We start from the raw sequence: 26,946 nt of genomic DNA on the forward strand, positions 1-26,946 counted from the left end.
AAGTCACCCGAGCAATTAATTCTACGCACAATTGGAAAGCCGCTGGAAATGATAAAATAGCAAATTTCTGGTTAAAGAAGTTCACCTCAACACATTCACATCTAACTAAATTATTTAACAGTTACATTGCAGACCCATACACATTCCCTGATACACTTACACATGGAATAACTTATCTGAAACCTAAAGATCAAGCAGACACAGCAAACCCAGCTAAATATCGCCCCATAACATGCCTACCAACAATATACAAAATATTAACTTCAATCATTAAACAGAAATTAATGACACATACAACACAGAACAAAATTATAAATGAAGAACAAAAAGGCTGTTGCAAAGGAGCACGAGGATGTAAAGAGCAACTGATAATAGATGCAGAGGTGACATATCAAGCTAAAACTAAACAAAGGTCGCTACACTACGCATACATTGATTACCAAAAAGCTTTTGATAGTGTACCCCACTCATGGTTACTACAAATATTGGAAATATACAAAGTAGATCCAAAATTGATACAGTTCCTAAACATAGTAATGAAAAATTGGAAAACCACACTTAATATCCAAACAAATTCAAATAATATCACATCACAGCCAATACAGATTAAGCGTGGAATATACCAAGGAGACTCATTAAGTCCTTTCTGGTTCTGCCTTGCTCTGAACCCACTATCCAACATGCTAAATAATACAAATTATGGATACAATATTACTGGAACATACCCACACAAAATCACACATTTGCTATACATGGATGATCTAAAACTACTGGCAGCAACAAATCAACAACTCAACCAATTACTAAAGATAACAGAAGTATTCAGCAATGATATAAGTATGGCTTTTGGAACAGACAAATGTAAGAAAAATAGCATAGTCAAGGGAAAACACACTAAACAAGAAGATTACATATTGGATAACCACAGCGACTGCATAGAAGCGATGGAAAAAACGGATGCCTATAAATATCTAGGATACAGACAAAAAATAGGAATAGATAATACAAATATTAAAGAAGAACTAAAAGAAAAATATAGACAAAGACTAACAAAAATACTGAAAACAGAATTGACAACAAGAAACAAGACCAAAGCTATAAATACTTATGCCATACCAATATTGACCTACTCATTTGGAGTAGTGAAATGGAGTAACACAGACCTAGAAGCACTCAATACACTTACACGATCACAATGCCATAAATATAGAATACATCACATACATTCAGCAACAGAAAGATTCACATTAAGCAGAAAGGAAGGAGGAAGGGGATTTATCGATATAAAAAACCTACATTATGGACAGGTAGACAATTTAAGAAAATTCTTCATAGAACGAGCAGAAACTAGCAAAATACACAAAGCAATCACTCATATAAATACATCGGCTACACCACTACAATTTCATAACCACCTCTACAACCCTTTAGACCACATAACATCAACAGATACGAAGAAAGTAAATTGGAAAAAGAAAACACTTCATGGCAAGCACCCGTATCATCTAACACAGCCACACATCGATCAAGACGCATCCAACACATGGCTAAGAAAAGGCAATATATACAGTGTGACAGAAGGATTCATGATTGCAATACAGGATCAAACAATAAACACCAGGTATTACAGCAAGCATATTATTAAAGATCCCAATACCACAACAGATAAATGCAGACTTTGTAAACAACAAATAGAAACAGTAGATCACATCACAAGCGGATGTACAATACTAGCAAATACAGAATACCCCAGAAGACATGACAATGTCGCAAAAATAATACATCAACAGCTTGCCTTACAACATAAACTTTTAAAACAACAAGTTCCTACATACAAGTATGCACCACAAAATGTACTGGAGAATGATGAATACAAATTATACTGGAACAGAACCATTATAACAGATAAAACAACGCCACATAACAAACCTGACATCATACTCACCAATAAAAAGAAGAAATTAACACAACTAATCGAAATATCCATACCCAATACAACAAATATACAAAAGAAAACAGGAGAAAAAATTGAAAAATACATCCAACTGGCTGAGGAAGTCAAAGACATGTGGCATCAGGATAAAGTTGACATCATACCAATTATACTATCAACTACAGGAGTCATACCACACAATATCCACCAGTACATCAATGCAATACAGCTACATCCAAACACATATATACAACTACAGAAATCCGTAATTATAGATACATGTTCAATTACCCGAAAGTTCCTAAATGCAATATAACACATACCGTACAGTTAATAGGAAGTGACGCTTGATCAAGGTCCGCGTCACTTTCCATTCTCAACCAGACTTAACGTCTGAGAAAGTAAAGAAATAATAATAATAATAATAATAATAATAATAATAATGATGTCCGCTCCCGGTAGCTGAGTGGTCAGCACGACAGACTGTCAATCCTAAGGGCCCGGGTTCGATTCCCGGCTGGGTCGGAGATTTTCTCCGCTCAGGGACTGGGTGTCGTGCTGTCCTAATCATCATTTCATCCCCATCGACGCGCAATTCGCCGAAGTGGCGTCATATCGAAAGACTTGCACCAGGCGAGCGGTCTACCCGACGGGAGGCCCTCGTCATACGACATAATAATAATAATAATAATAATAATAATAATAATAGAAAACCTATTCTTTTTAAACTCTGCCTGTTGTGGTTCTTCTTTTCTAGATTTAAGTTATTTTTTGTGTTGTTATTCATGTTTCTTTTCTTACAAGTAATAAATTATAGTTAACAAAGAGGCAACTTTGCCAGAGACAATAAAATGATGTACTGAAGAACTATAAGTTAACCTGAGACGTGACGCAGAATATGCCATAACAGCTTTAAATATTTTTTTATATAAAAGTATAAATGTGGCAAAGTGATGTAAAATCATTCATTCCAATAGTGATTCCTGAGTCATGTTTCATTTTCAAGTAATTACTAAAAGTGTGCTTCAGCGATGTAATAATTGAAGCTTTTGTGAGAATCACAGTAAGTCTGTCAGTGAGTCAGTTTTATCTGCAAAACAATTCTACATCTCTTCCAATTTGCATTAATCCTTTTGTGACCAAATTATTTACAGAAACTGTGGATTTCTTATGAGTATTTTATTGGCACTCATAAAATCAATTTCAGATCTTGAAAGTGAGAGATTACACTATAGCTACAAAAAACATTTAGTGGGAACTACTGTTCTCATTGAACTAGAGATTACGCTATAGGTATAAAAAAATTAGTGGGGACTATCGTTCCCGCCGAACACTGGAGCAACTCCAGTTGGGAAAAAAGTATTTATTTTGAAGTACAAAAAACATCTTAAATATTACGTTTTTCGTGTATTGGTTTCTGTTGTCCATTGAGTTCACTAAGATGATGTGTTGTGGAACTTAGATAAACATGGTGCTATACACAAAGGCACATGGCAGATGCTACATATTACTTTTGTTCTTTTTTCTTTGTTTCTCATTTATTTGTTCTTTGTGCTATATTCACAGCATCCTCTGTTTGTTTCACCTTTTGTGGGCAAATGAGATCCAACCTTTCTGCAGAACAACTTACCTGGAACTCCAGACACACCCCTTTTCAGTGTCAGGAAACACACAGGTCTCCCTCTTCGCTTATGACTTGAGATGCTAGAGATGAGCTGCCTTGCCAGGTGTAACCTAAAAGTTAGTTGGTCTGCTTCTGTCCTTTGAGGCTTCTGTATAATGTAGGAACTGCCAAATCTTCTAAAAAGAAAACACATTGTGTGCCACCACTTCAGTGAACAACAAATTACAGTATACCGTTCTCACAGGTGATCGAATCTATCAACTTTTTCTATTATTTGATTGTACTCTGCCACAGGCTAAGGGCAGAACATTTCACTACCGGTACCATCTGTATTTGTTCTGAAGACAGTAGTTGTGTTTTTGGTATTCAGATAATCTGATAGTATACACACAGGTTTACTATCCTGCCACTTAACTGCTGCAACACATGATCTGACAGCAAATTCCTATTCTCCTCTGCTAAGTTTTGAATTTTTTTCAGCATGGCTGGCAGATCCTTTGTGTTGGAGTGATCAGTAGCAATGCCATAAAGTCCATGAGACTGTAGGCTTCCATTATTTGATACATTGTAAAATAATTATTGGATGTTACCAACCTTTTACTTCCAACCATTGTATCTGTTAGGGTAAGCACTATGTGTTCACCCAGTGAAAATTCAGATCTGTCATATTTGTCTTCTTTTCCAGTGTTGATGTCATAGTTACTTATGCACCCAGTCATTGCATGAGCTAAGCACCATGTACTGCAGCCACACTTGACTGCTTTCATTGGCATACATTGTTTTGTTGTTGAACGTCCTTTGAAAGACACCATACTTTTTTGAAATGTCAAAACAGGAGGAGGTTTGTACACTTAACACAGCTTCTTTGTTATAGCACTGATGACAGGTCGGATTTTGAGCAGTTTGTTATATCCTGATCATCCCTTTCTGACACACATGCTGTTGTCATTGCCATGCAGATTTTCAGCAGTATCTTTGTATCAGTGCTTTTTCACCACTGATAAGAGAGAAGGTACATCAAGAACAGGACACTACTTCAACAATTTCCAAATCGTGGAAGTTGATGTATATCCATCAAAATAAGCGTTCAAATAAAAGATTTTAGCTCAGGAATGATAATGTCCTGCCAGCTAGAAGTTACTTTGTTTCCTCTCTGACTTCACTAAACATCTTCCTTGTTTTGCGTATAGATTCATCTGATTGCAAATGTGTAGCAATAGAATTTCTGTAAATAAAGAATGAAAATATATTATTTTATTATCAGACTGATTTTCTGGGCTTTCTTTTAATTTCACTGGAAGATTTTTAGAATAAGAAACATCCTCACTCCATGTATTAACACTGTGAGAAAATATGGACACAGCCCTTATTGGAGTTTAGTTAGATATACCAGCACGACAAGGAGACATTTTTTCAATTTCACCCGCTTCTGTTGTCAAATTGAAATCTTATCATCACTTGGTACAATAATGTTATCAATAATTTCATTCAAAAGAATCAATGCCTGCATCAGAATTGGAGTCAGCAGCAAAATCTGAATCTTCTGCATTGTGTGGTAAGGAGTGCAAAACTCGCAGTGTGTCTTGTGGTGTCAGTCCAGGCATTTTGAACACTGAGAAAGATACAATAAATACAGTCCCAATTTCACAGCCACGCTACTTACCCATCACACACAGTTCATTGTGATAAATAGTTCCCACTAACTTACGTTGTTGTATTTCAGTGGTTTACAAAGAAAACTTCCAGATAAATACAGACATATACTGCCTCCTTACTAAATACAAAAGTAGAAAAATGTAACAGTAGTCACCTCAGACACATAAGAAAAGCACAGAATATAAAAAAGCGGTTGTGGTCAAAATAATGGCCCAGTTTCACTCAGAAATGGCGCCTCTGCATTGATTGACTAAAGATGTAGACATACAATAGCTTCTGCATGCCAGTGGACAAACTACATGCAGTTATCACATGATAACAGAGATGGCAGCACAAGCTGCAAATGGGAACACTGTGATTACCACTGAACTTACTGCGAAAACAAAAAATGGGAACAGTAGTTTCCATTACTCATAAAAGTAATAGAGAGTTTCTTTGCAGGTGACATGGTGATTATTAATTTCATAATGTCAATGAAATCCCACAAGATTACTTGAATTTTCACTCAGAGTAGATTTGTTAGGAATAAAATACATAAACTTTAATTTTTCAGTGCATAAAATTACTGTGTGAAAGCATTTATTAGTATTAATATCATGAAAAGGATAGTTGCTACTCACCATATAGCAGAGATGCTGAGTCAGAGATAGGCACAACAAAAAGATTGTCAGAAAATGAGCTCTCGGCTAACAAGGCCTTCATCAGAGGTAGAATGTACACACACACACACACACACACACACACACACACACACACACACACACACACACACGAACGTAAGTTTAGTTGCATTAACAACAAACAATGGTTTTTGCTTGATTATATCTTCTTTCAGTGAAGAATTTTTTCACTTTATCATAAATTTATACTTTATTTTGTGAAAAGCAAGACTCTTTTTATTTTTATTGTATGTATGGCTCATTATAAAGTGTAATAATGCATGGATCCAGCATGTTTGGAGTAAGTTGTTCCAGCAACCACTATTCCTCTCATTAGGTTATTGTAAGAGTAGTGAACCCTTTATGTTTATATTATTTATGTAGCTTGCATGTGGCAATCTCTTTCTAGGCCTCTCCATTGTATATTTTCAATAATAATATAGTAGACACCCGAGTTCACGCAAGCAATGTCTGTGCCCATCAGTTAAAGACTACCTGCACTGCTTTTTGGAGGGTCTATGTTTACCCCACCCCCTAGCTGTGGACATCTTGTGCAGTTAGCACCAGTATTTGTTGTTGGTGAAGATACTTAAAATAGTCAGTACTATGATGATGCACAGCTCTTCTTCTAGGTTATTGTAAGAGTAGTGAACCCTTTATGTTTATATTATTTATGTAGCTTGCATGTGGCAATCTCTTTCTAGGCCTCTCCATTGTATATTTTCAATAATAATATAGTAGACACCCGAGTTCACGCAAGCAATGTCTGTGCCCATCAGTTAAAGACTACCTGCACTGCTTTTTGGAGGGTCTATGTTTACCCCACCCCCTAGCTGTGGACATCTTGTGCAGTTAGCACCAGTATTTGTTGTTGGTGAAGATACTTAAAATAGTCAGTACTATGATGATGCACAGCTCTTCTTCTTCCATTGTGATTTTCCTTTACTCTTGTTTCTTTTTCCCTCTCCTCAACCAAACCTTGCCTCACACCAACATTGCTGTATCTCCTTAGTGTAGGCTGTGTGTGTTATTGACTGTAATCTCTCTCTCTCTCTCTCTCTCTGTGTGTGTGTGTGTGTGTGTGTGTGTGTGTGTGTGTGTGTGTGCGTGTGCGCGCGCGCGTCTCCTGTTGTTGTATTGTCACACTCAACACTCAATCTGTAGCTTCCGTCATACACTATTTGTTCATTTACACTCTGTATCTATCACTTGTCCATCTGCTACTATTACACACCTAATTCTGTGAACAGTGCAGAACAACATTCATGTCACACACTCAAATGTAAAAATTACACAGTATTTTTTATAAGGAGCAGGAAACAAGCTCATATCAGGATGGAGGAGATAGGTATCAAAGACCAATATGTAATCATCATGTTTTGCTTTTTAGGAAAGGAATATTTGCTAATGTCATTATTATGTGTTTGTTTAGAGTGTCACAGAAATATTTTGGTTTTACTTTCTATATTTCTGATTTATGTTTCCCCTATTACACAGATGGTGAACTCTATGCCTGGGGTTGTAATGAATACGGCCAGCTCGGTCTTGGATCAAGTGTTTCCAAAGAAACAAGACCTTGTTTGGTAAGATCATTAATGGGAATTCCTATTGCCATTATTGCATGTGGTGGAAATCACAGTTTTGCTGTTTCAAAGTCAGGTATGTTTGTGTAATATGCTGATTTCTGTGGAAAAAGGCTTTTCTTTACACTTAAAGTACTATTTCAGTATGAAGAATTTTTTAAGTCTAGAGCCTGGCAAAATTTTAGTGGTACTGTATGTCCTTTTTATGTATTTCATCTCATAAGGGCTGTAACAGCCATTTGATACATGATACAAGGAGGAGACATGCAAATGACTGGGGAAAGTTACACTTAAGAAGCAAAAGCATTGGAAAACATGAGTAATAATTATTCTTATGTACAAGATGAATTACTTTTAACTAACAACTAATATAAAGACCTTCATCACTCTTCTTTCTGTTCCCTAGCTTTACTGTGACGGTGATGAAGGAATTTTAGAAAATTGTGAAAATTAGTCATTCATCTGCATTTTAAAGTCTTGTGCATTTCTAAGGACTGCTCCAGATATTTTTGCTTGGTTGGTAGATCATGCTTTAAGAGCAGTAGTCAGATTCTCAGGTTTCAGTTTAACTTATTGAGATTTAACACCTAGAGGTGTCCATTTTAATACATATATTTATTCAGAGATAACTAATTTAATGCTGCTCATTATGATTGGCAGATATATCTTCATCCAGCCAGCATTAACATGCACTGAGAAACAAAATTAATGGTTACTGAGCAGGACCTTAGTTAAGTGTTCAGCACAAGGAAAGGAACTTGTTTCATAATAGACTGTGTCCACTGTACATGAAAATGTTTTGGTGCTGCTATTGCTCTTTACTTATACATTTCTGCACTGTCCTTTTCCAGGGGCTGTGTATGGGTGGGGAAAAAATGTTTTTGGTCAACTTGGTTTAAATGACGATATCAATAAATTGTATCCAACGCAGCTGAAAACATTGCGCTCTGCGAAAGTAAAGTATATAGCATGTGGAGAGGATTTCTCTGTCTTTTTAACAAAGGTAAGTTTTGAAAACTTCTGCTCAATTGCTGAGAATAGTTTTCATAGCAACAGTTCAGATATTCAGCTTGATTACGTTGAGTGGCAAAAACTTTATAGCACTGATTGAGCTTTCCCACAGAATCCATGAGAGATTGAAATTGTTGTTGACTATAATTGCAATACATGATTTATAAATTAACATTGTGTAATGTACATGTAAGCACCACACTGAGAGATAGTAAAGCTTCCAGAAATTGTTTGTTGGCCACATTGTCTTCTCATCTAAATTGAACAGATGGATGTATAAAGCCATCACCCTTTCGGAATTTCCTACATGAAGTGATGTGTAAAATGCAGTTAAACAGGGAGTTGCTGTATTCTTCAAAATACTTAGTCTGTACTAACAAACAGCAGTCAGTATTTTGAGCTCTTTGAACAACTGTCCATTCATCTGTTCACTCGTCTCATCAAAAGGAGAGTCTTTTGGGGTGTGGAACAAGTCATATCACACATCAAATGGTTGAAGCAGCAACTGCAGGCTACTTGTTTAAAGTTTACTAATGACCAGTTACTGTTACAAGAGGTACTTGTGAACTACTTTATTATTACATAAATCAGTAGAAACTTCTGGTAGAATGTAAATAATTAAAGGAGTTGAGGAAACAAATCACAAAATAGTAGAGTCACTAAGTTGTCAAAAGAAAACAAGCAGGATTGAACACATCTCCCCCCCCCCCCCTTTCTGAGTATCTGAATATTCATCAGCAAATGGATGGTTGGACAGCAGCTAATGAATGTATGTATGTGAAGCAACGAATAACACCAATAACTTTGTGTAACAGAGCTAACAGTTTTATTCATTGCTTCACATGAAAACTTTTTTAGCTTTTAGATGAATACATTCTAGTACACATGCAGACGGAGGTGGGGAGCGGGAGAGAGGATTGGAGAAGTCTGCCTGAAAGCTGGAAGGGAGATGGGACATGTTCATGGGTTAGGAATGTGGCACCAACAATCTCATTCTGACCACAGACAGTTGGAGTTCTGTACAGCTCTCAATGACATGGAGGAGTAATTGGGAGGCAAGACGAGAACAGAGGAAGGAGACTACAGAGAAGAGGATGTGGGTGCAGGATGAGTTAAGTCAGGGTACTGGAGCAAGGGTGTAGGAGGGTATTGGGAAGGAGCTGGTAGAGGCCAGGAAGGTTACGGTGTTGAGGGGTGTGTCACAAGGATAATTCCAATCCACTTAACTCAGAGAAGTTGGTGTTCATGGGAGGGGTGTGGGAGAATGATACATATGGTGTGGATTATGAAGTAGCTATCGAAATTGAGCATGTTGTGTTCAGCTGTGTGGTCACTTCTAGGTGGTCAACTCTGCTCTAGGCCACAATTTGGCAGTGGAATTTGTGTGGGCTGCTGATTAATGGTCATACCCACATAAAATGCTGTGCAGAAATTACAGCAGAGTTGGTTTTTGACGTGACTGCTTTAATCCGATGGTGTGATTCGTGTTGAGACAGTATTATAGTCGTGCTATGGAATAAAAAAAATAAATAATAAAAATTTACTAAATTCATTAGGTCTTGGAACTGGATGTTTCTTTGCCAAATGAAAGAGAGCAGAAATGGACAAAACAGAATATCTCAGGGATAACACTGTTGGACTTCCAAAGGATTATGTGCATAGAGTACTACAAGAAATGAAGGCAACGTAGAACAAGAGGAAATTGTTGCTGAAAGTGGAAAACTTAAAAGATAAATATTTAACAACAACTGCTTCACAACTCATATCATCTGGATCCCCCCTCCACCACCATCTCCAGCTTTTCTCAACTGCACAGAGGGGAGGTATCCTTATCTCCGCTCTCGAAATTATCCTGGCCTCAGCCTATTGTAACCTACTATCCTCACTTTCTTCACCCAACAGTTTACAACCCCTCGCCCTGTCACTCGTTTTCGCATTCCCTCACCATCTTTGTGTGTTGCCCTCTACCAATGTACCCACCCATCCTTTCCCTTCCCTGCTTCTCTCTGTCTCTGATCCCCATTCCCACACCCCACCTCTCAGCGTTGCACCTGGCTGTCTCTAGCCCCTGCATGCCCTGTTAGGCATTATTGTTCCTTCTACCACACCCATACCCTGCTATTCCTCCCCCTTCCTTGCCCCACTCCAGATTGCTATTCACATGACAGTTGCATTCTTGTTTGAGCTGCGAGAGACGGCCATTATGTGTGCTTGAGATGTGGGTGCTTGTGTGAATGTGTGTGTGTTGTTTCTTTGATGAAGAAGGCTTTTGTCAAAAACTATAATGTATAATAGTCATTTCGTTGTGGCTGTCTGCAAATTAGTTGGTCAGCTTTACAATGTGTAGCTATCTGTCCTTTTTCTAATATTGAAGATATGTATTGAAACTTCCTCGCAGATTGAAATTGTTTACTTGACCAGCATTCAAACCAGGACCCTTGCATTTTGCGGGTAAAGATGTTACCAATTGAGCTATCCAGGCATGGCTATGACCCGCCCTCAGAGCTTCGGTTTTTCCTGCTTTTCCACATTTCGTGGAAGCTCTCCTGCATACTTTTCTGGCTGAGCATTTAACAATATCATTTCTTCCAGAGTGCTTGTTCAGTAAGGTATGCTGGTGGGCTTATGCGGAGTTTGGGAAGTAGGAGATACTACGTCAGAAGTGAAGTCATGTGGGTGAGTAGTCAGTTGTACCTGGACAGCTCAATCAATAACAGAAATGTTCATGATAGGTAAGATTTTGGATTCCAGTCCCATTGCAGCACACAGTTTTAATCTGCCAGAAAGTTTCAAACTAGTGCACACCCTGTTGTAGGGTGAAAAATTCCCTCTAGGAGCTATAGATCATTTTGACACTTTGATTTCCTTCAACTCCCTCAAGCCCACCTGCCTCCTCCCACTTCCATTTGTCCCATCAGTATGTTAAGCATTTATATAATTTATAAAAAAATTTATATATTTATAAGGATATAAGACGAACATCAACAAAAGCAAAATGAGAATATTGGAATATTGTTGAATTAAATCAGGTGATGCCGAGGGGATTAGATTAGGAAATGAGACACTTAAAGTAGTAAATGAGTTTTGCTATTTGGGAAGCAAAATAACTGATGACTGTCAAAGCAGGGAGGATATAAAAAGTAGACTGGCTATGGCAAGGAAAGCATTTCTGAAGAAGAGAAATTTGTGAACATCGAGTGTAAGTTTAAGTGTCAGGAAGTCTTTTCTAAAAGTATTTGTATAGAGTGTAGCCAAGTATGGAAGTGAAGCATGGCCAATAACTAGTTTAGACAAGAAGATAATAGAAGCTTTCAAAGTGTGGTGCTACAGAAGAATGCTGAAGATTAGATGGGTAGATCACATAACTAATGAGGAGGTACTGGTAGAATTGGGGAGAAGAGGAATTTGTGTCACAACTTGACTAGAAGAAGGGATCAGTTGGCAGGACACGTTCTGAGGTATCAAGGGATCACCAATTTGGTATTGGAGGGAAATATCAATGGTAAAGATTGTAGAGGGAGACCAAGAGATGAATACACTAAGCAGATTCTGAAGGATGTAGGTTGTACTAGTTGCTTGACGATGAAGAGGCTTGCACAGGATAGAGTAGCATGGAGAGCTGCAACAAACCAGTCAGGACTGAAGACCACAACATTTTAAGCATTTATACCCAAGAAAAACTTAAAAGTGTGTGTGTGTGTGTGTGTGTGTGTGTGTGTGTGTGTGTGTGTGTGTGCGTGCGTGCGTGCGTGCGCGCGCGCGCGCGCGCGCGCGTGCGCGCGTGTCTAGTTTGTTACCTACAAAGTATGCATGTTCTTTTTTTTTTTTAAACAATGATGCAATAACAACACTATGGAGAGGACAGATTGCTACTCACCACATCGAGGATGTTTTGAGTCACAGACGGGTACAACGAAAAAAGTGCTAGAAATATTTGACTTGCGGACAGTGTTCTTCCTCAGAAGTAGATCTATTACTAGTATTCCTTTTCATTGTGTCTTAACTCCTTCTATATTTGGTGAGTAGCGGTTCAACCTTTCCATATTGTTCTTTTATTTTCATTTAGTTAAATGTAGATTTTTGCCGTTTTCCACCCTCCTCATCATACCTATGAAATGTATTTTTTTTTAACTTGTAAAAGTTTAGTAATTGACTCTAATCATAGGAAAGTGTACTTCATGCTTTAAATTATATATTATGATTTTCAAAATAATACCAAGGCTGTACTTGCAGGACGGAGGCGTTTTTACTTGTGGCTCTGGAACATATGGTCAGTTAGGTCATGGTTCCACTTGTAATGAAATTCTACCACGGAAAGTAATGGAATTGATGGGTAGTACAGTTACTCAAGTTACTTGTGGAAGGTACATTGCAGTATAGTGATAAGAAATCAGTACTTTTTGAAACTAATTAATTGCAGTGTAATATTGCTCTCAGTGTAACATTCTTATTTTTTGTAAATTTAGTTATCACTTACATTTCAGGAGGCACACACTTGCACTTGTTCCATCACGAGGAAGAGTTTATGCTTTTGGTCTTGGTGGAGCTGGCCAGCTGGGTACAAAAGCTGTATTAAATGCTACAACTCCACAAGTTGTTTTAGGACCTTGGGTGTCACCTAGTGGAGTTTCAATTATTGAGCCACATGAACAGAGTCAACACTCCCAGAATTGTGTTGTGAAAAGGATATATGCTGGTGGAGACCACTGTTTTGCTTTAGTAACTAGAAAGCAGGTATTAATTTTTGTGTTGCATTTTACTGTGCTTACGATTAGATTATACAAAGAATTAATAATCCAATGGTCTGATTGTATGGCACATCCTGATGAAACCGGGTTAGAGAGTTTTATTTGCTGTGCTGGATAGTGCAAAACAAAATAATAAAGTACGGTACTTTTTTGTATAATTCCTGTAAAGTGACACAGCTTTCATAGGAGACACAACTTATATTTTATCTGTAATATTCCTTGTAAATTAATTACATACATACAGAATAAACAAAATATTTCCAACATGCTAGTATTCGTGTAACAGCTACAAAATACTGTACAATACATAGTTTTCATGTACCATAATTGCACAGTTAAAAATGACATTTAGCAGCCTTCTGAGTCACAAACAGATTTTGATATTTTTATAACACTCAGCTGGTGCTAGGGAAGTGATTCCCTAATATATATATATATATATATATATATATATATATATATATTTATTTTGGGAAAAAAAATCATGAATGTTTAACCACATGCTTAAACTGAAAATACAAAAACCGATAGTGTGCTAATAACAGCAACGAGCAATGCAGGACAAATGCCTCATGGTAAACCTGAAATGTAGTGTTTGTCTACAATAATATTCTCTGTTAATGAATCAAAAAAGTCTTCCACTCATGAAAAAAAGTTCAGTTTTTGTGGTTCAAGTACGTTTATTGTGTTTTATGGGCTCTATAATACCGTATTTACTCGAATCTAAGCCGCACTCGAATCTAAGCCGCACCTGAAAAATGAGACTCGAAATAAAGGAAAAAAAAAAATCCCGAATCTAAGCCGCACCTGAAATTTGAGACTCGAAATTCAAGGGGAGAGAAAAGTTTTAGGCCGCATCTCCAAATCGAAACAAAGTAGGTCCATTGTAATATGAGACACAATTTAGGTCGAATGAAAGACGATACAGCTACAGTAGTTTGGTTCGAGTCGTAAGCTTAGCAGTTAAGCTTTACCAGGTAGCCATTGCTATGCGTCAGGCGCTCCGTCCGTATTTATACGGGTACCCTTCCTTTTTCACGTGCTTCGTCTGGTTTGAATCGATTGCTTATTTTGCTTTGATCTGATAAGTGCCGTTTTCTTTGTTATAGGTGTTTACGTCACTCTCAGCTGAAAATGCATTACTGTACTGTGTAATGCATTGTTTGTCACATTTTGATAGTGCGTGTTTACGGCCTGTCGCCGCTCGCGGCATGACTTGCTTTTGTGCGCGCTACCGCCGCTTAAAAAAAAAGAGGAATCGTCTCATTAGCGAAACAATGGCAAGAGACTGCTATTTGTTGTTACTTACACTGCTGCTTTCTTTGATAATGATCAACAAGAACCAAATGCGTATGGTAGAACATGCGTATGGTAGAACATGTTCTGAACGAGAGTTTTGCGAAAATTTTCCTCCGTTTGAAAATCTTTGCGGCCGCTTCTTTAGTACATCAAATTCTGCACAGAAATTAGTCATCTTACATTTAAAATCTAGTCAGTTGCCGTGCTTCATTTCTGACTGTATCACTATTAGGCATAAGAATAATACGAATATAAACATGACACGATACGTATATTCTTCCGCGTTTGCTGTTGTCTCACTCTAGTTTCGTAGTTTATTACGCAGACAGGATTTAAATGAGATAGCAACAAACACGAAAGAATACATGGCAAAATGTTTATATTCGTATTATTCTTATGGTGAAGTGAATACTGCATGTGATTCACATTTCATCAGGTTCCTATTAGCAACCATCTCTTCTCACAGGTAGGAAAAAACTCGGAACGTAGAGTTGGCCATATTGACAAACATCCCTAACAGTCTTGCCAGTCGGATTTTCGTAGTACATTGAAATTCTGCTACATTCGAAGATGAACAATACAGAATTTGTATTTACTTCGTTGGATAATGTATGAAAATGCAGTGGTCGAAACTAGGGGCGGAGAAAAAAAAAAAAGCTCGTCTTCTACCTTTTTTTTAATTTATTTACTGATGCAGAGGTTTTGGCGCCAGTATTTATCTTTGTGCCCACAAAGCATGCTTGTGTAGCGCTACATATATTCGACGGCAGAAGTTAGTTGTGGCGGCACCTATCAACATTTTTCATAACTTCCGCTTGCTTTGCACTCGATTCTAAGCGATTCAGGCGGTTTTTTGGAGTACAAAAACCGGAAAAAAAGTGCGGCTTAGATTCGAGTAAATACGGTATCTGCTCTGTTTTTTCCATGGGGTTGAAAAAGTAGGTCTCAAGGATTCAGAATTTATAATGTGTAACAGTTTTCTTTCCCATTTTTCGAGACTTAATGAGTCTGCAACAAGATTTCTCCACAAAAAATTGACATATGTATACATAATACAAAATTTCCCACCATTCTTAAAGACACCTATATAATAAGTAATTCTTCACAGACTCACACTGCAGTAATGGAACCAGCCAAGGATGCTTGAACTGGTAAGACATACTTGGATGGTGTACCCAGTAAGAGCATAATTCAGTTAAAGACCATCAAAGGCTTATTTGAAGTCTACATAGAGGTTAGGAAGTTTAATAGTCCATTCAAATGCCGTTTTATGTATTTACCTCAGGATGAATGTGTAATCTGTTGTTGACGCATTAGACCAAAACCCGCATGTAAAAGTCTCCAAAGCTCTTTTGCATATGGACTTAACCTATTCTAGGTAATATTAGAGAAAATTTTATACAGTTCTTTCAGCCGAATGATTCTTCAGTGATTGTAGCAGTAAATCTTGTCCCCATTCTTATGCATTGGTTGAATCATTAGTCCACTCTTTTGGGTGTCTTTCTCATTTCACTGTCAACTTGAAGTTTGTAGAATCAACTATGGAATGTGGTTCCACCTTTTTGGACAGTTATTCCATCAGTTTCTGCTGCATTGTAATTTTTTAACTAACTTCAGTACTTCTGTTAAAGTGGGCTGCTGTTTCTTTGGGTCTGCAGTGTGAGATGATAGCTGCTCACCTCTTTTGGGATCCTGTTAAAATTCACCTTGTGTCTATTCATTAAATTTAGTTTTCTTTTTCCTTATACACTCATATTTTAGGTGTGTATTCCCGAAGTTCCTATTCAATTCTGTTACAAAATTTTGTGCAGTCAATCCTAAATTAATGTTATTCCAGCCATCTTTCTCCTAATGGCTCTTGTACATAAGCAATAAACAACTATTCAAGAAGGTGTGTAGAATCTGGGAGACTGGTGACATATTGTCAGACTTTCGGAAAAATCGTCATTTGCACAATTCCGAAGATAGCAAGAGCTGATGAATGTTAGAACTCTCTCACGACCTACTTAACAGCCCATTCGTCCAAGTTGCTGACCAGAATAATATACTAAACAATGGAAAAGAAAATTGAGGAGCTGTTAGATGATGATCAGTTTGGCTTTAGGAAAGATAAAGGCACCAGAGAAGGCAGTCCTGGTATTATGCTTAATAATGGAAACATGACTAAAGAAAAATAAAGAGATGTTCATAGGATTTGTCAAACAGGAAAAAGCATTTGACATTGTGAAATGGTGCATGATGTTCGAAATAATTAGAAAAATAGGAGTAAGCTCTAAGGGAAGGCAAGTAATGTACAGTATGTACAAGACCAAGATGGAACAACAAGACTGCAAGAATGAAGTCCTTGGATTGGGAAGGGGATAAGGCAGGGATGCAGTCCTTTGCCCCTACTGTTTAATCTGTGCATCAAAGAAGCAGTGATGGCGATAACAGAAAAGTTCAAGAGTGGGATTAAAATTCAGAGTGAAAAGATATCAGTGGTATGATTCATTTATGACATTGCTATCCTCAGTGAAAATGAAGACAATCTATGGGATCTGAAAATGAAGACAATCTATGGGATCTGTTGAAAGGAATGAACAGTCTAATAAGTACAGAATATGGATTGAGAGTAAATACGAGAAATACAAAAGTAATAAGAAGTAGCAGAAATGAGAATAGTGAGAAACTTAACATCAGAAATGGTGATCATGGAGTAGACAAAGTTAAGGAATTATGCAACATTGGAAGTAAAATAACAGATGACAAATGAAGCAAGGACGACATAAATGGGAGACTAGCACAAGCAAAGAGAGAGCACTGCTGGCCAAAAGAAGTCTACTTGTATCAAACATAGGCCTTAATTTGAGGAGGAAATTCTTGAGACTCTAAGTGTGGAGTTAAACATTTTATGGTAGTGAAGCATGGACAGTGGGAAAATCTGAAAAGAAGATAATTGAAGTGTTTGAGATGTCGTTCTACAGAAGAATGTTGAAAATTAGGTAGACCGATAAGGTAAGAAAAAGAGGGTTTTTTTCCCTCAAAATCAGCTGGAAAAGAACATGTGGAAAAAACTGACAGGATGACACAGGGCATATGTTAAGACATTCAGGAATAACTTCCATGGTACTGGAGTAAGCTGTAGAGGAAGGAGAGACTGGAATATATCCAATAAATGTTTGAGGATGTAGGGTGCAAGAGTTAATCTGAGATGGATCACATCAGACCAGCCAGAATACTGAGACAATTTCACTTCTTTGCTCTGGTACTATCTTTCTTGGAAACACCACAATTTCTGCTTACACTTTGCTCCTGCTATATAATCAGAATCAGAATTATCTCCCTTGAATGTACATAAGTTTGCCATGACAGATGCACATCTTTTTGATACCAGTATGTGATCTATGTAGTTTGCATAATTCAGTTTCAATGTTTTCTAGGTCCATTCATAGATTTTTTCTAGGAAGACAAGTACTCAGTCCCTTAAAGTTCTTTGTGGCAACAAATTGAGCAGTCATCAGACCATTATTACTATTTAAATTGTGCAGATTTCACTTACTGCACACGTCTTAAAGCCTCTTCATTCCCCAGTTTGGCATTACGGTCACGAGGAATGATTTTCAAGTAATATCTTTGTATTTTATCACAAAACTCTTGCAGTTCGTAATGAAAACAATTTGATATGTTATTTCATTGTAGTCTATTATTTATATTAAAATTGTGTCTTTTTAGTATGTTAATAATAATGAGTGTAAGGATTTTACCAAACATCCATTTTAGGATAATATTCCATCAGATGATTGCCGCATTCATGAAGCCGATTCTCAGATTTTGTCTCTGACTGTGGAGAAAATTGAAGAATGCGGAAGAGTCTTACCAGATGAGACAGTGGACCAGGACCTGATGACGTATGTATTTTACGTCTTAAAAGCAGTATGATACAACATTGAAATGGAATAGTGTTATTATTTTACCTTCCTTATATATAAATGTACATTCTATAGTACTGTTGGTACTTCTTGGAAACTACCAGATCACATCTCACATTGCAATTAAGGGAAACGTTATGCTGCATTCTCGGCTGCTGCCACACTACTCACTGCAAGCTCTGCTGTTGTTCACAGTGTGCATTACTTGCAGTACTGTGGAGCAAAATGATTTTTCTCAGCATTGTCCGACAGTAAACAATGGTTGGTTCATGACAAAAATGTGGTTGATGGAAGGGCAAAATTGGAGGTGGTATGGGTGCGTCCTTTGAATGCTAAATGTCTGCACAGCAGGTACTTTTATTGGTCCTGCCAGCAGCTCAAGAATGATCCAAAGCACTTTTCAGACAGTTACATTTCACAACAAATCCTCCTTTTTATTTTAAACATTATTGTATCAAAAATAGTTACACACATTGAGCAGCTCATTGTTAAAGATGGACAACTACACTCTCCAGTTCTTTACGAGCATGGACAGAAACTAATGTATTTATTCCATTTATTCGTTGGTAGCCAACATGTGTTGAAAAAGACAATGTTACATAGAGAGATATATATTGTGTAGATTAATGAATATTTTTCAGGTGATTCTAATGATCCCTTAAAAGTAAAGTTCAGTTCATTTTTTGACATAGGGTGAGCAACAACACTGAAATTGGTGAATAAATTTAGGAGTTGCCTGCTTTTGTTCCACATGTGAGCATCTTTGGTTACCTTCCAATAGCTTTCATCTCTCATCCTCTTTCTTGCTTGTTTAGTGTAAACTTTTCTGCGCACTCTCCTCCATGATTGCATGTTATTATTTTAAATTATTGTAAATAAAAACATTATTAATGCAATTCCTGTGGAAGAAAGATTGGTAGGTCTTCTAATTCTTAGATAATAATTCATCAGTTTTTATCCACATCTACTTATATCCACATCTGCCACATGTAAATTTGATCCTGATATTTTACCAAATAACAATAAAAATGATAAGTCTGGTGCAACAAAGGAACTAATTTCCAGACATCATTGCACCTGATATTACTCAGCACAGAGTGGTTGTAATAACGTGTGTGACTGGTTCCAGATATATTTGAGTTAAAAAAAAATGCTTGAACTAAGGGCCTGATTAAAATTGTCGGTTGTTGTTCATATTCTTGAAATTCCCTCTTAAGTGAACTATATACATTACTGTCTGCATATGGTGTTTTCATTGATAGGATACTGTGAAGTCAATCTAATAATGAGATTATTTACAGAAACAGATGCAACATTTCATATAGTAATCTTCAAGAGGATGGATCTGTACCAGATGGGATTATAAGTGGACATTGAATGTTCCAAAGAAGGGTAACACTAAGAGTCAGAGCTCTGTTTGATCTATATCTATAGACGTACTCTGCAAGCCACCATATGATGATTGGTGGAGGGTTCTTGTACCACTACTAATCATTCCTTTTTTTGTTATACTTGCAAATTATGTGAAAAATAACTGTCTATATGCCTCCATATGAGCCCTAATTTCTCTTATTTTGTCTTTGCAGTCATTAAAATTTTACATTGGCAGAAATAGAATCGTTTTGCAATCAGCCATAAATGCCGCTTCTCTAAATTTTCCCAATGGTGTTTTGCTATAAGAATATTGTCTTCCATCCAAGGATTCTCATTGGAGTTCACAAAGCATGTATGTAATACTCACTTGTTGATCAGAGTCCCTGGTAACAAATCTAGCAGCATGCTTCTGAATTGGTTTGATGTCGTCCTATAATCTAGTGGTTCCCAACCTTTGGTTAATTACCCCTGAAGAGTAAAATGACACATTTTTTTGAGGGTAAAAATTGGAAGGGTTCGATTATGGTTCAGTCATTAAACTAAGTATTTTAAAAAAATGATTATCACTACCTTGGTAGCCTAATAATTTTTAGATAGGCAACTAATTATAAAATTGTCAAATATGAGCATGACATGACATGGCAGAGGCTATAACAGATGAATTAATGACATTGTTTGAAATTCACATGCAGTCGGCAATGACAACTAGCTGCAGTCAGTCACTTATTTGATGTGTCACATGGATTACTGGCTCTAGTGCATTATCGGCTCACTCAATGTTCTTTTGTTAGTCAATCCTTCTCTCACCAACCATGTTGACAGATAAATGAAGTGAATGCATTGTTGCAACTGGTTTCACTACTGGCTTAACATCTGTCAGGTAGTTAGACAACAAACAGAATTAAGTGAGAGAAATTTTTCCTATGCGGTTGGGTAATAAAGTGCTAACTTAGAGCACTACATCTAATCTAGTATTGTACATACCGTAAATAGCTGAGTAGATAAGGTGTAAGTAGGTGCGCAACTTTCTTTTGTACTTTGTCAAAATTAGACGACAAACACACACACATGTACTCATGCAAATGCAACTCAAACACACAACTGCAGTCTCAGGCAACTGAGGCCACACTGTAAGCAGCAGCACCAGTGCATGATGGGAATGGTGACTGGGTGGGGGTAAGGAGGAGGCTGGGGCAGGGAGGGGAAGGGAGGGATAGTAGGGTAGGGGTGGCTGACTGTTGGGGAGCCCCAGGGACGGGGTGGAAAGAGGCTATGCCAGCTATGTGCAGTTGGGAAGTTAAATGGAAGGCATCGGGGAGGGGAGGAGGCGATTGTGGAAAAGGAGAGAACTAAAAAGACTGTGTGCGATGGATGAATGAGGGCTGTGTAGTGGTGGAATGCACGCAGAGGAGAAGCTGGATGATAGAGGACAATGACTGATGAAGGTGAGGCCAGGAGGGTTAGGGGAACGTAGGATATATTGCAGGGAAAGTTCCCACCTGCGCAGTTCAGAAAAGCTAATGTTGGTGGAAAGGATCCATATGGCACAGGCTGTGAAGCAATTATTGAAATGAAGGATGTCATGTTTGGCAGCGTGCTCAGCAACAGTGTGGTCCACTTTTTTCTTGGCGACAGTTTGTCGGTGGCTATTCATGCAGACAGACAGCCCACATAGAGTGCAGCACAGTGGTTGCAGCTTAGCTTGTAGATCACATGACTGGTTTGACAGGTAGCCCTGCATTTGATTGAGTAGGTGATGTTTGTGACTGGACTGGAGTAGTTGGTGGTGGGAGGATGTAAGGGACAGGCTTTCATCAAGGTATGTTACATTGTTATGAGCCATGAGGCAAAGGGGTTGAGAGCAGGGGTTGTGTAGGGATGGACGAGTATATGGTGTAGGTTCTGTGGATGATGGAATACCAGTGGGAGGGGTGGGAAGGATAGTGGGCTGGACATTCCTCATTTCAGGGCCCAACGAGAGGTGTCGAAACCCTGGCAGAGAATGTAATTCATTTGCTCCAGTCCTGGGTGGTACTGAGTTACGAGGGGAATGTTCCTCTATGGTCAGATGGCTGGACTTTGTGAGATGGTGGGAGACTGGAAAGATAAGGCACAAGAGATTTGTTTTTGTACAAGGTTTTCAGAGGCTTCAGTGAGACCCTTGGTATATTTTGAGAGGGACCGCTCATCATTGCAAATGCAATGGCCACAGGTGACTTAGGCTGTATGGAAGGGACTTATTGGTATGGAACAGGTGGCAGCTGTCAGAGTGGAGGTATTTCTGGTGGTTAGTAGGTTTGATACGGACTTAGGTACTGATGTAACCATCTTTGAAGTGGAGATCAACATTTGGGAAGGAAGCTGTTGTGTTGAGTAGAACCAGATGAAGCAAATGGGGGATTAGTAGTTGAGATTCTGGAGGAATGTGGATAGGGTGTTATCAGTCTCGATGTAAATTGCAAAGATGTATTTGTATTTATTTATTTATCCTGTGGATCACATATTATACAAAGTACACATGATATAGGACAAGTCATTTTTCTTAACAAATATGTAGTTTGGAGGGGGGGAAAAAAGTAGGCAATGGACTGCCATTTTAAAAAATGTACACAAAATCGTTCATTGATGAATATAGTAACTTCACATACAGAGAATACAAACAATTTACATGGGGAACTAAGAAACATGTAGGCAATGTAGTGCTACTTTAAATTTACGCAAATAATCACTGAGATTACAGAATAGTGAAAATGTCAACTGGAAACACAACAGAAGGACAATGTCATTTAAAAACTACTTTAAACATGAAATTAACATTGAGATTTCACAGACAATTAAGTTTTAATACTAATAGAATGTGTACTTGTACATTCAAAAAGCGAGTTAAAAAATTTTGGGAAGTGAAACTGAAACATAGTTGTGTATAGTAGAAATTAGGTTATTATTTTGCCTACAGAATGTTTTACTCTAATCACAGTATTTTACAAAGGAACTTTATAATTTTTCATTTCCAGGAATTCTTGTACTGAATAGAAACAGTGCTTTGTCAGAAATGCCTTTAGTTTATTTTTAAATATTGGATATGGAGCAGTTTTTATTTGTTCTGGCATTTTATTGTGTAATACGACACCCAGATGAGTTATATATTTTTGGTATGATGATGTCCTTGAAAAAATTTGATGGATATTAGATTGCCCTCTGGTATAATGAGCGTGTATATCATTGTTTTGGATTAATTTGCCTGTTCTTGAGAGGTATTCCCTGGTGAATAGGATTGTTTCATGAATGAATAGGGATGGGATGCTTAGAACATTAAGTTTTATAAATTGACATTTACAGGATTCCAGCTTTTTGAGGCCACAGATTATCCTCAGTGCTCTTTTTTGTAGTTTAAATATATTTGTGCTGTGAGTTGAATTTCCCCAAAAGATGATTCCATAGGGGAGCAATGAGTGGAACTGCGCATGGTATGCTTGCATTGGTGTGGATTTACTTGTAGTATATTTTAGTATTCTTAGTCCATAGCACAACGATGAGAGTTTCTTTGATAAGTTGTTTATATGTGTGTCCCATTTTAAATTTTGTTGGACCCATAGACCCAAAAATTTTTTTGCATTTACATTTTCAATTTTATCATTATTTAACTTTACTTGGATAGTTTTTTGATTGGATGTGGGAATTAGATGGAAGTTGATACATACAGTTTTCCCACTATTAACAATTAGGCCATTTTTGTTAAACCACTCAGAAAGTTTTTTCATAGAGTTATCAGATATTGTCTGAAGGGATTCAGGGCTAGATCCAGTCAACACTATGCTTGTATCATCAGCAAACAGGATAGTTTTTTGTGGGCTCATACGTTCAACAAGATCATCTATGTAAATGAGGAAAAGTAATGGCCCTAGAACAGAACCCTGGGGAACACCATATCTTATTATTCTTTCCTCCGAGAGGAAAACTGTGTTATTTATTTTATTCTGTACATTAATATCGTATTGAAGTGATACCTTCTGTCTGCGGTTTTGTAGGTAAGAGCATAGCCAGTTGTGAGCCACACCTCTTATTCCTCTTCTTTCCAATTTAGCAAGCAGTATTTTATGATCTAGTACGTCAAAGGCTTTAGAGAGATCTAAGAAGATACCTGCAGCTATATTACGTTGGTCAATTGATTTCAGTATGTGGTCCAACAGTTCAAAAATTGCTGTCTGGGTGGATAAAGATTTACTAAAACCATGTTGTTGAATGCTGATTGGTGCGTGGTTTTTTATGAAATTTATAAGCCTGTCATAAAAAAGTTTTTCCAGGATTTTTGAAAAGATGCTTAATATGGATAATGGTCTATAATTGGATACTAAATCAGGGGAACCTTTCTTTAGTAATGGTGAGACTTCAGCTATTTTGAGAGAATCTGGAAAAATGCCAGTTTTTAATGATTGGTTATAGATGGTTGATAATGGCTTTACTATATGGGGAGCACACACCTTTAATATGAGGTCAGGTACTTCATCATAGCCACTAGAGATTATATTGGGTAACAATTTTATTATGTTCCTAATTTCATCAGGGTTTGTTTCATAAACAAACATTGTAGCATTAGTGCTGTTTGACGTATTGGTGGAATTGAAGAACGATACCTTGCAGTTTGCCTGAATGAGATCTTCTGCTAGTGAGGTGAAATATTCATTGAACTTGTTTACAATTGTGTATGGATCTGTGACCTTAGAGTCATTAAGTGTGAGAGAAATGTTTTCCTTTTTAGGTGTTGAACTACAAGTTTCTTTTTTAATAACTTTCCACATAGCTTTCATTTTGTTTGAAGAGTTTCTTATGAAATTGTCATTCCATAAAAGTTTTGCCTGTGTAATCACTCTAAGATAAGTTTTTTTGTAGGCTTTACAATAGTCAGAAAATTCGTCAGTGACTATGTATTTTTTGGAGCAATATTGGAGAAATCTGTTTCTCTCACTAGAAATTTTGATTCCTTTTGTTACCCACGACTTTCTATTTTGATTGCTTGAAGTTTTTGTTTCAAAAGGAAATGCTGTATTAAAGTAATAAAGATAGGTGTTATGGAAGCTTAAGAACATATTATCAACAGTTGTTTGCATGTAAACACTGTCCCAATTTTCCTTAGCTAATAGGAAGTTAAAAATCCTAATATTGCCATCTGAAAAGTTTCTTCTTTGAAATACTTTTTTGGGGCTGATTTTACTATTTTCCATGTCAACGCTCAGTAGCTGAGCATCATGGTCACTGTATCCCATGCTCAGTACTTCGCCAGTGAATTTGTAACCAGTATCAGTTATGAAGATTTGATCAATTATTGAATCAGTATGCTCTGTTGATCTTGTTGAAGAGTGTATTGTGGGGATCATATTAAAGGATTTGGGCATGTTTAACAAATCAAGTTTAGCATTACTGTTTTTTGATAAATCAATGTTATTCTCATATTTAATGAGCTGACACTATTCAGCAGAACTTCTAATTTGGTCATAAAATTTGGAATATTACTACTTGGTGCTCTGTATACATTTATAATTATATAGTTTAGTTCAGGCAGCTTAACCATAGAAAGCTCAAATTCCTTATCTTCAGATAATGCAATCTGTTCATTTAGGCCTACCTCACTGAATTTTATCTGGTCCTTTACATATATAGCAGTACCGCCATGTGTGGAGAAATTCCTACAATAAAAGCTTGTTAATGAGTACCTTGGAATAGAGGTTGACTGAATTTCTTCTTTAGACAGCCAGTGTTCGGTAATACATATTACATCTGGATTTATTTGAGACTGAAGCAACACTTCCAGCATTTGAATCTTATTTCTGAATGACTGGATATTATGGTGTAATACAAGAAATGATGGACTTTGTGACTTTTCAGTTAAGGGTTTAATTAATTTCTTTTCTAAAGATATTTCTGACACAGCACTTACCCTAAAAAATTGGCAGAGATTTTATTTTTGTGTGTGGCTTCTTGCACGCAGTTTTCAGTAGCAGAGATGGTTTTGAGTGGTTGACACAGTTCTGCTTCCATCAAAGCTTCTGTTTTTGGCCTAAACCATTTTGTAATTTGTGGTTGTTTGGCGATCTTGATACTTGGGGCTGATTTCTTCAGGATATGATTTCGGAGTTTTTCTACTATTTGGTCTTTTCCTAACATATTTAAATGTAGTCCATGAGCTGTATGAAATCTTCTTCCTAAATTGTATGTATCAATTATCTCTACGTTATGAAATGTAGAACATATTTCTGATATCAGTTTGTTTGCAATGTAAATTTCTTGGTTGACACAGGACCAGGAAGGCAAATCATCAATGAACCTGAATCAGGTGAGGGGTTTAGGATTCTGTGTGTTTATCAAGGATTCCTCTAAATGGCCCACAAATAAGTTGACCTAGGATGGTGGTGTGCGGGTGCCCATAGCAATATCCTTGATTTGTTTGTAGGTAATGCCTTCAATGGAGAAGTAATTGTGGGTGAGAATATAGTTGGCCATGGCGAATAGTAAGGGGGTAGTTAGTTTGGAATCTGTCAGGAGTTGGTAAAGGTAGTGTACAGTAGCAGTAATGCCATAGGCATTAGGGATGTTGGTGTAAAGGGAGGTGGTATCAATAGTGACGAGCAGGTCACTGTGTGGTAAAGGGACAGGAACTGTGGAGAGTCGGTGGAGGAAATATTTGGTATCTTTTATATAGGAGAATAGGTTCCGGGTAATCGGTTGAAGGTGTTGGTCTACAAGAGCAGAGATTCTCCCAGTGGAGGCATAGTAGCCGGCCACAAGGGGGCATCCTGGGTGGTTGGCTTTATTGACTTTGGGAAGCATGTAAAAGGTAGGAGTGTGGGGAGTGGTAGGGGCGAGTAGAGAGATGGACTCTGGGGAGAGGTTCGGGGATGGGCCTAAGGATTTGAGGAGTGACTGGAGATATTGCTGGATTTCTGGAATGGGGTCACTGTGGCAGTGTTTGTTGTTGGATGTATATGACAGCTGGCAGAGTCCTTCTGCCCGACAATCCTTGTAGTTCAAAACAACCTTTATCCACAGGTGGGATTATGAGATTGGGATCTCTTATCAGATGGTGGACAGTCTTTTTGTTGTGCCTCTCTGCAACTCAGCAACTTTACTTTTCACAATATTGGTACTTTCCATCC

At 37.4% G+C, this 26,946-nt stretch overlaps 1 protein-coding gene across 3 annotated transcripts in view; it reads left to right on the forward strand.

The window, feature by feature from the left end:
* The window catches only part of LOC126246314 (probable E3 ubiquitin-protein ligase HERC4), a 248,291-nt gene that overhangs the window by 59,807 nt on the left and 161,538 nt on the right, over nucleotides 1-26,946 (forward strand). For all 3 annotated transcript variants that reach the window (XM_049948384.1, XM_049948386.1, XM_049948385.1), the window contains exons 6-10: nucleotides 7,370-7,531; nucleotides 8,307-8,458; nucleotides 12,700-12,830; nucleotides 12,951-13,200; nucleotides 18,273-18,400. In XM_049948384.1, the coding sequence (XP_049804341.1) occupies nucleotides 7,370-7,531; nucleotides 8,307-8,458; nucleotides 12,700-12,830; nucleotides 12,951-13,200; nucleotides 18,273-18,400 (823 nt within the window). The remainder of the gene's footprint in view (nucleotides 1-7,369; nucleotides 7,532-8,306; nucleotides 8,459-12,699; nucleotides 12,831-12,950; nucleotides 13,201-18,272; nucleotides 18,401-26,946) is intronic.

The sequence above is a fragment of the Schistocerca nitens genome, chromosome 1 (genome assembly GCF_023898315.1).
Source record: "Schistocerca nitens isolate TAMUIC-IGC-003100 chromosome 1, iqSchNite1.1, whole genome shotgun sequence".
Lineage (NCBI taxonomy): Eukaryota > Metazoa > Arthropoda > Insecta > Orthoptera > Acrididae > Schistocerca > Schistocerca nitens.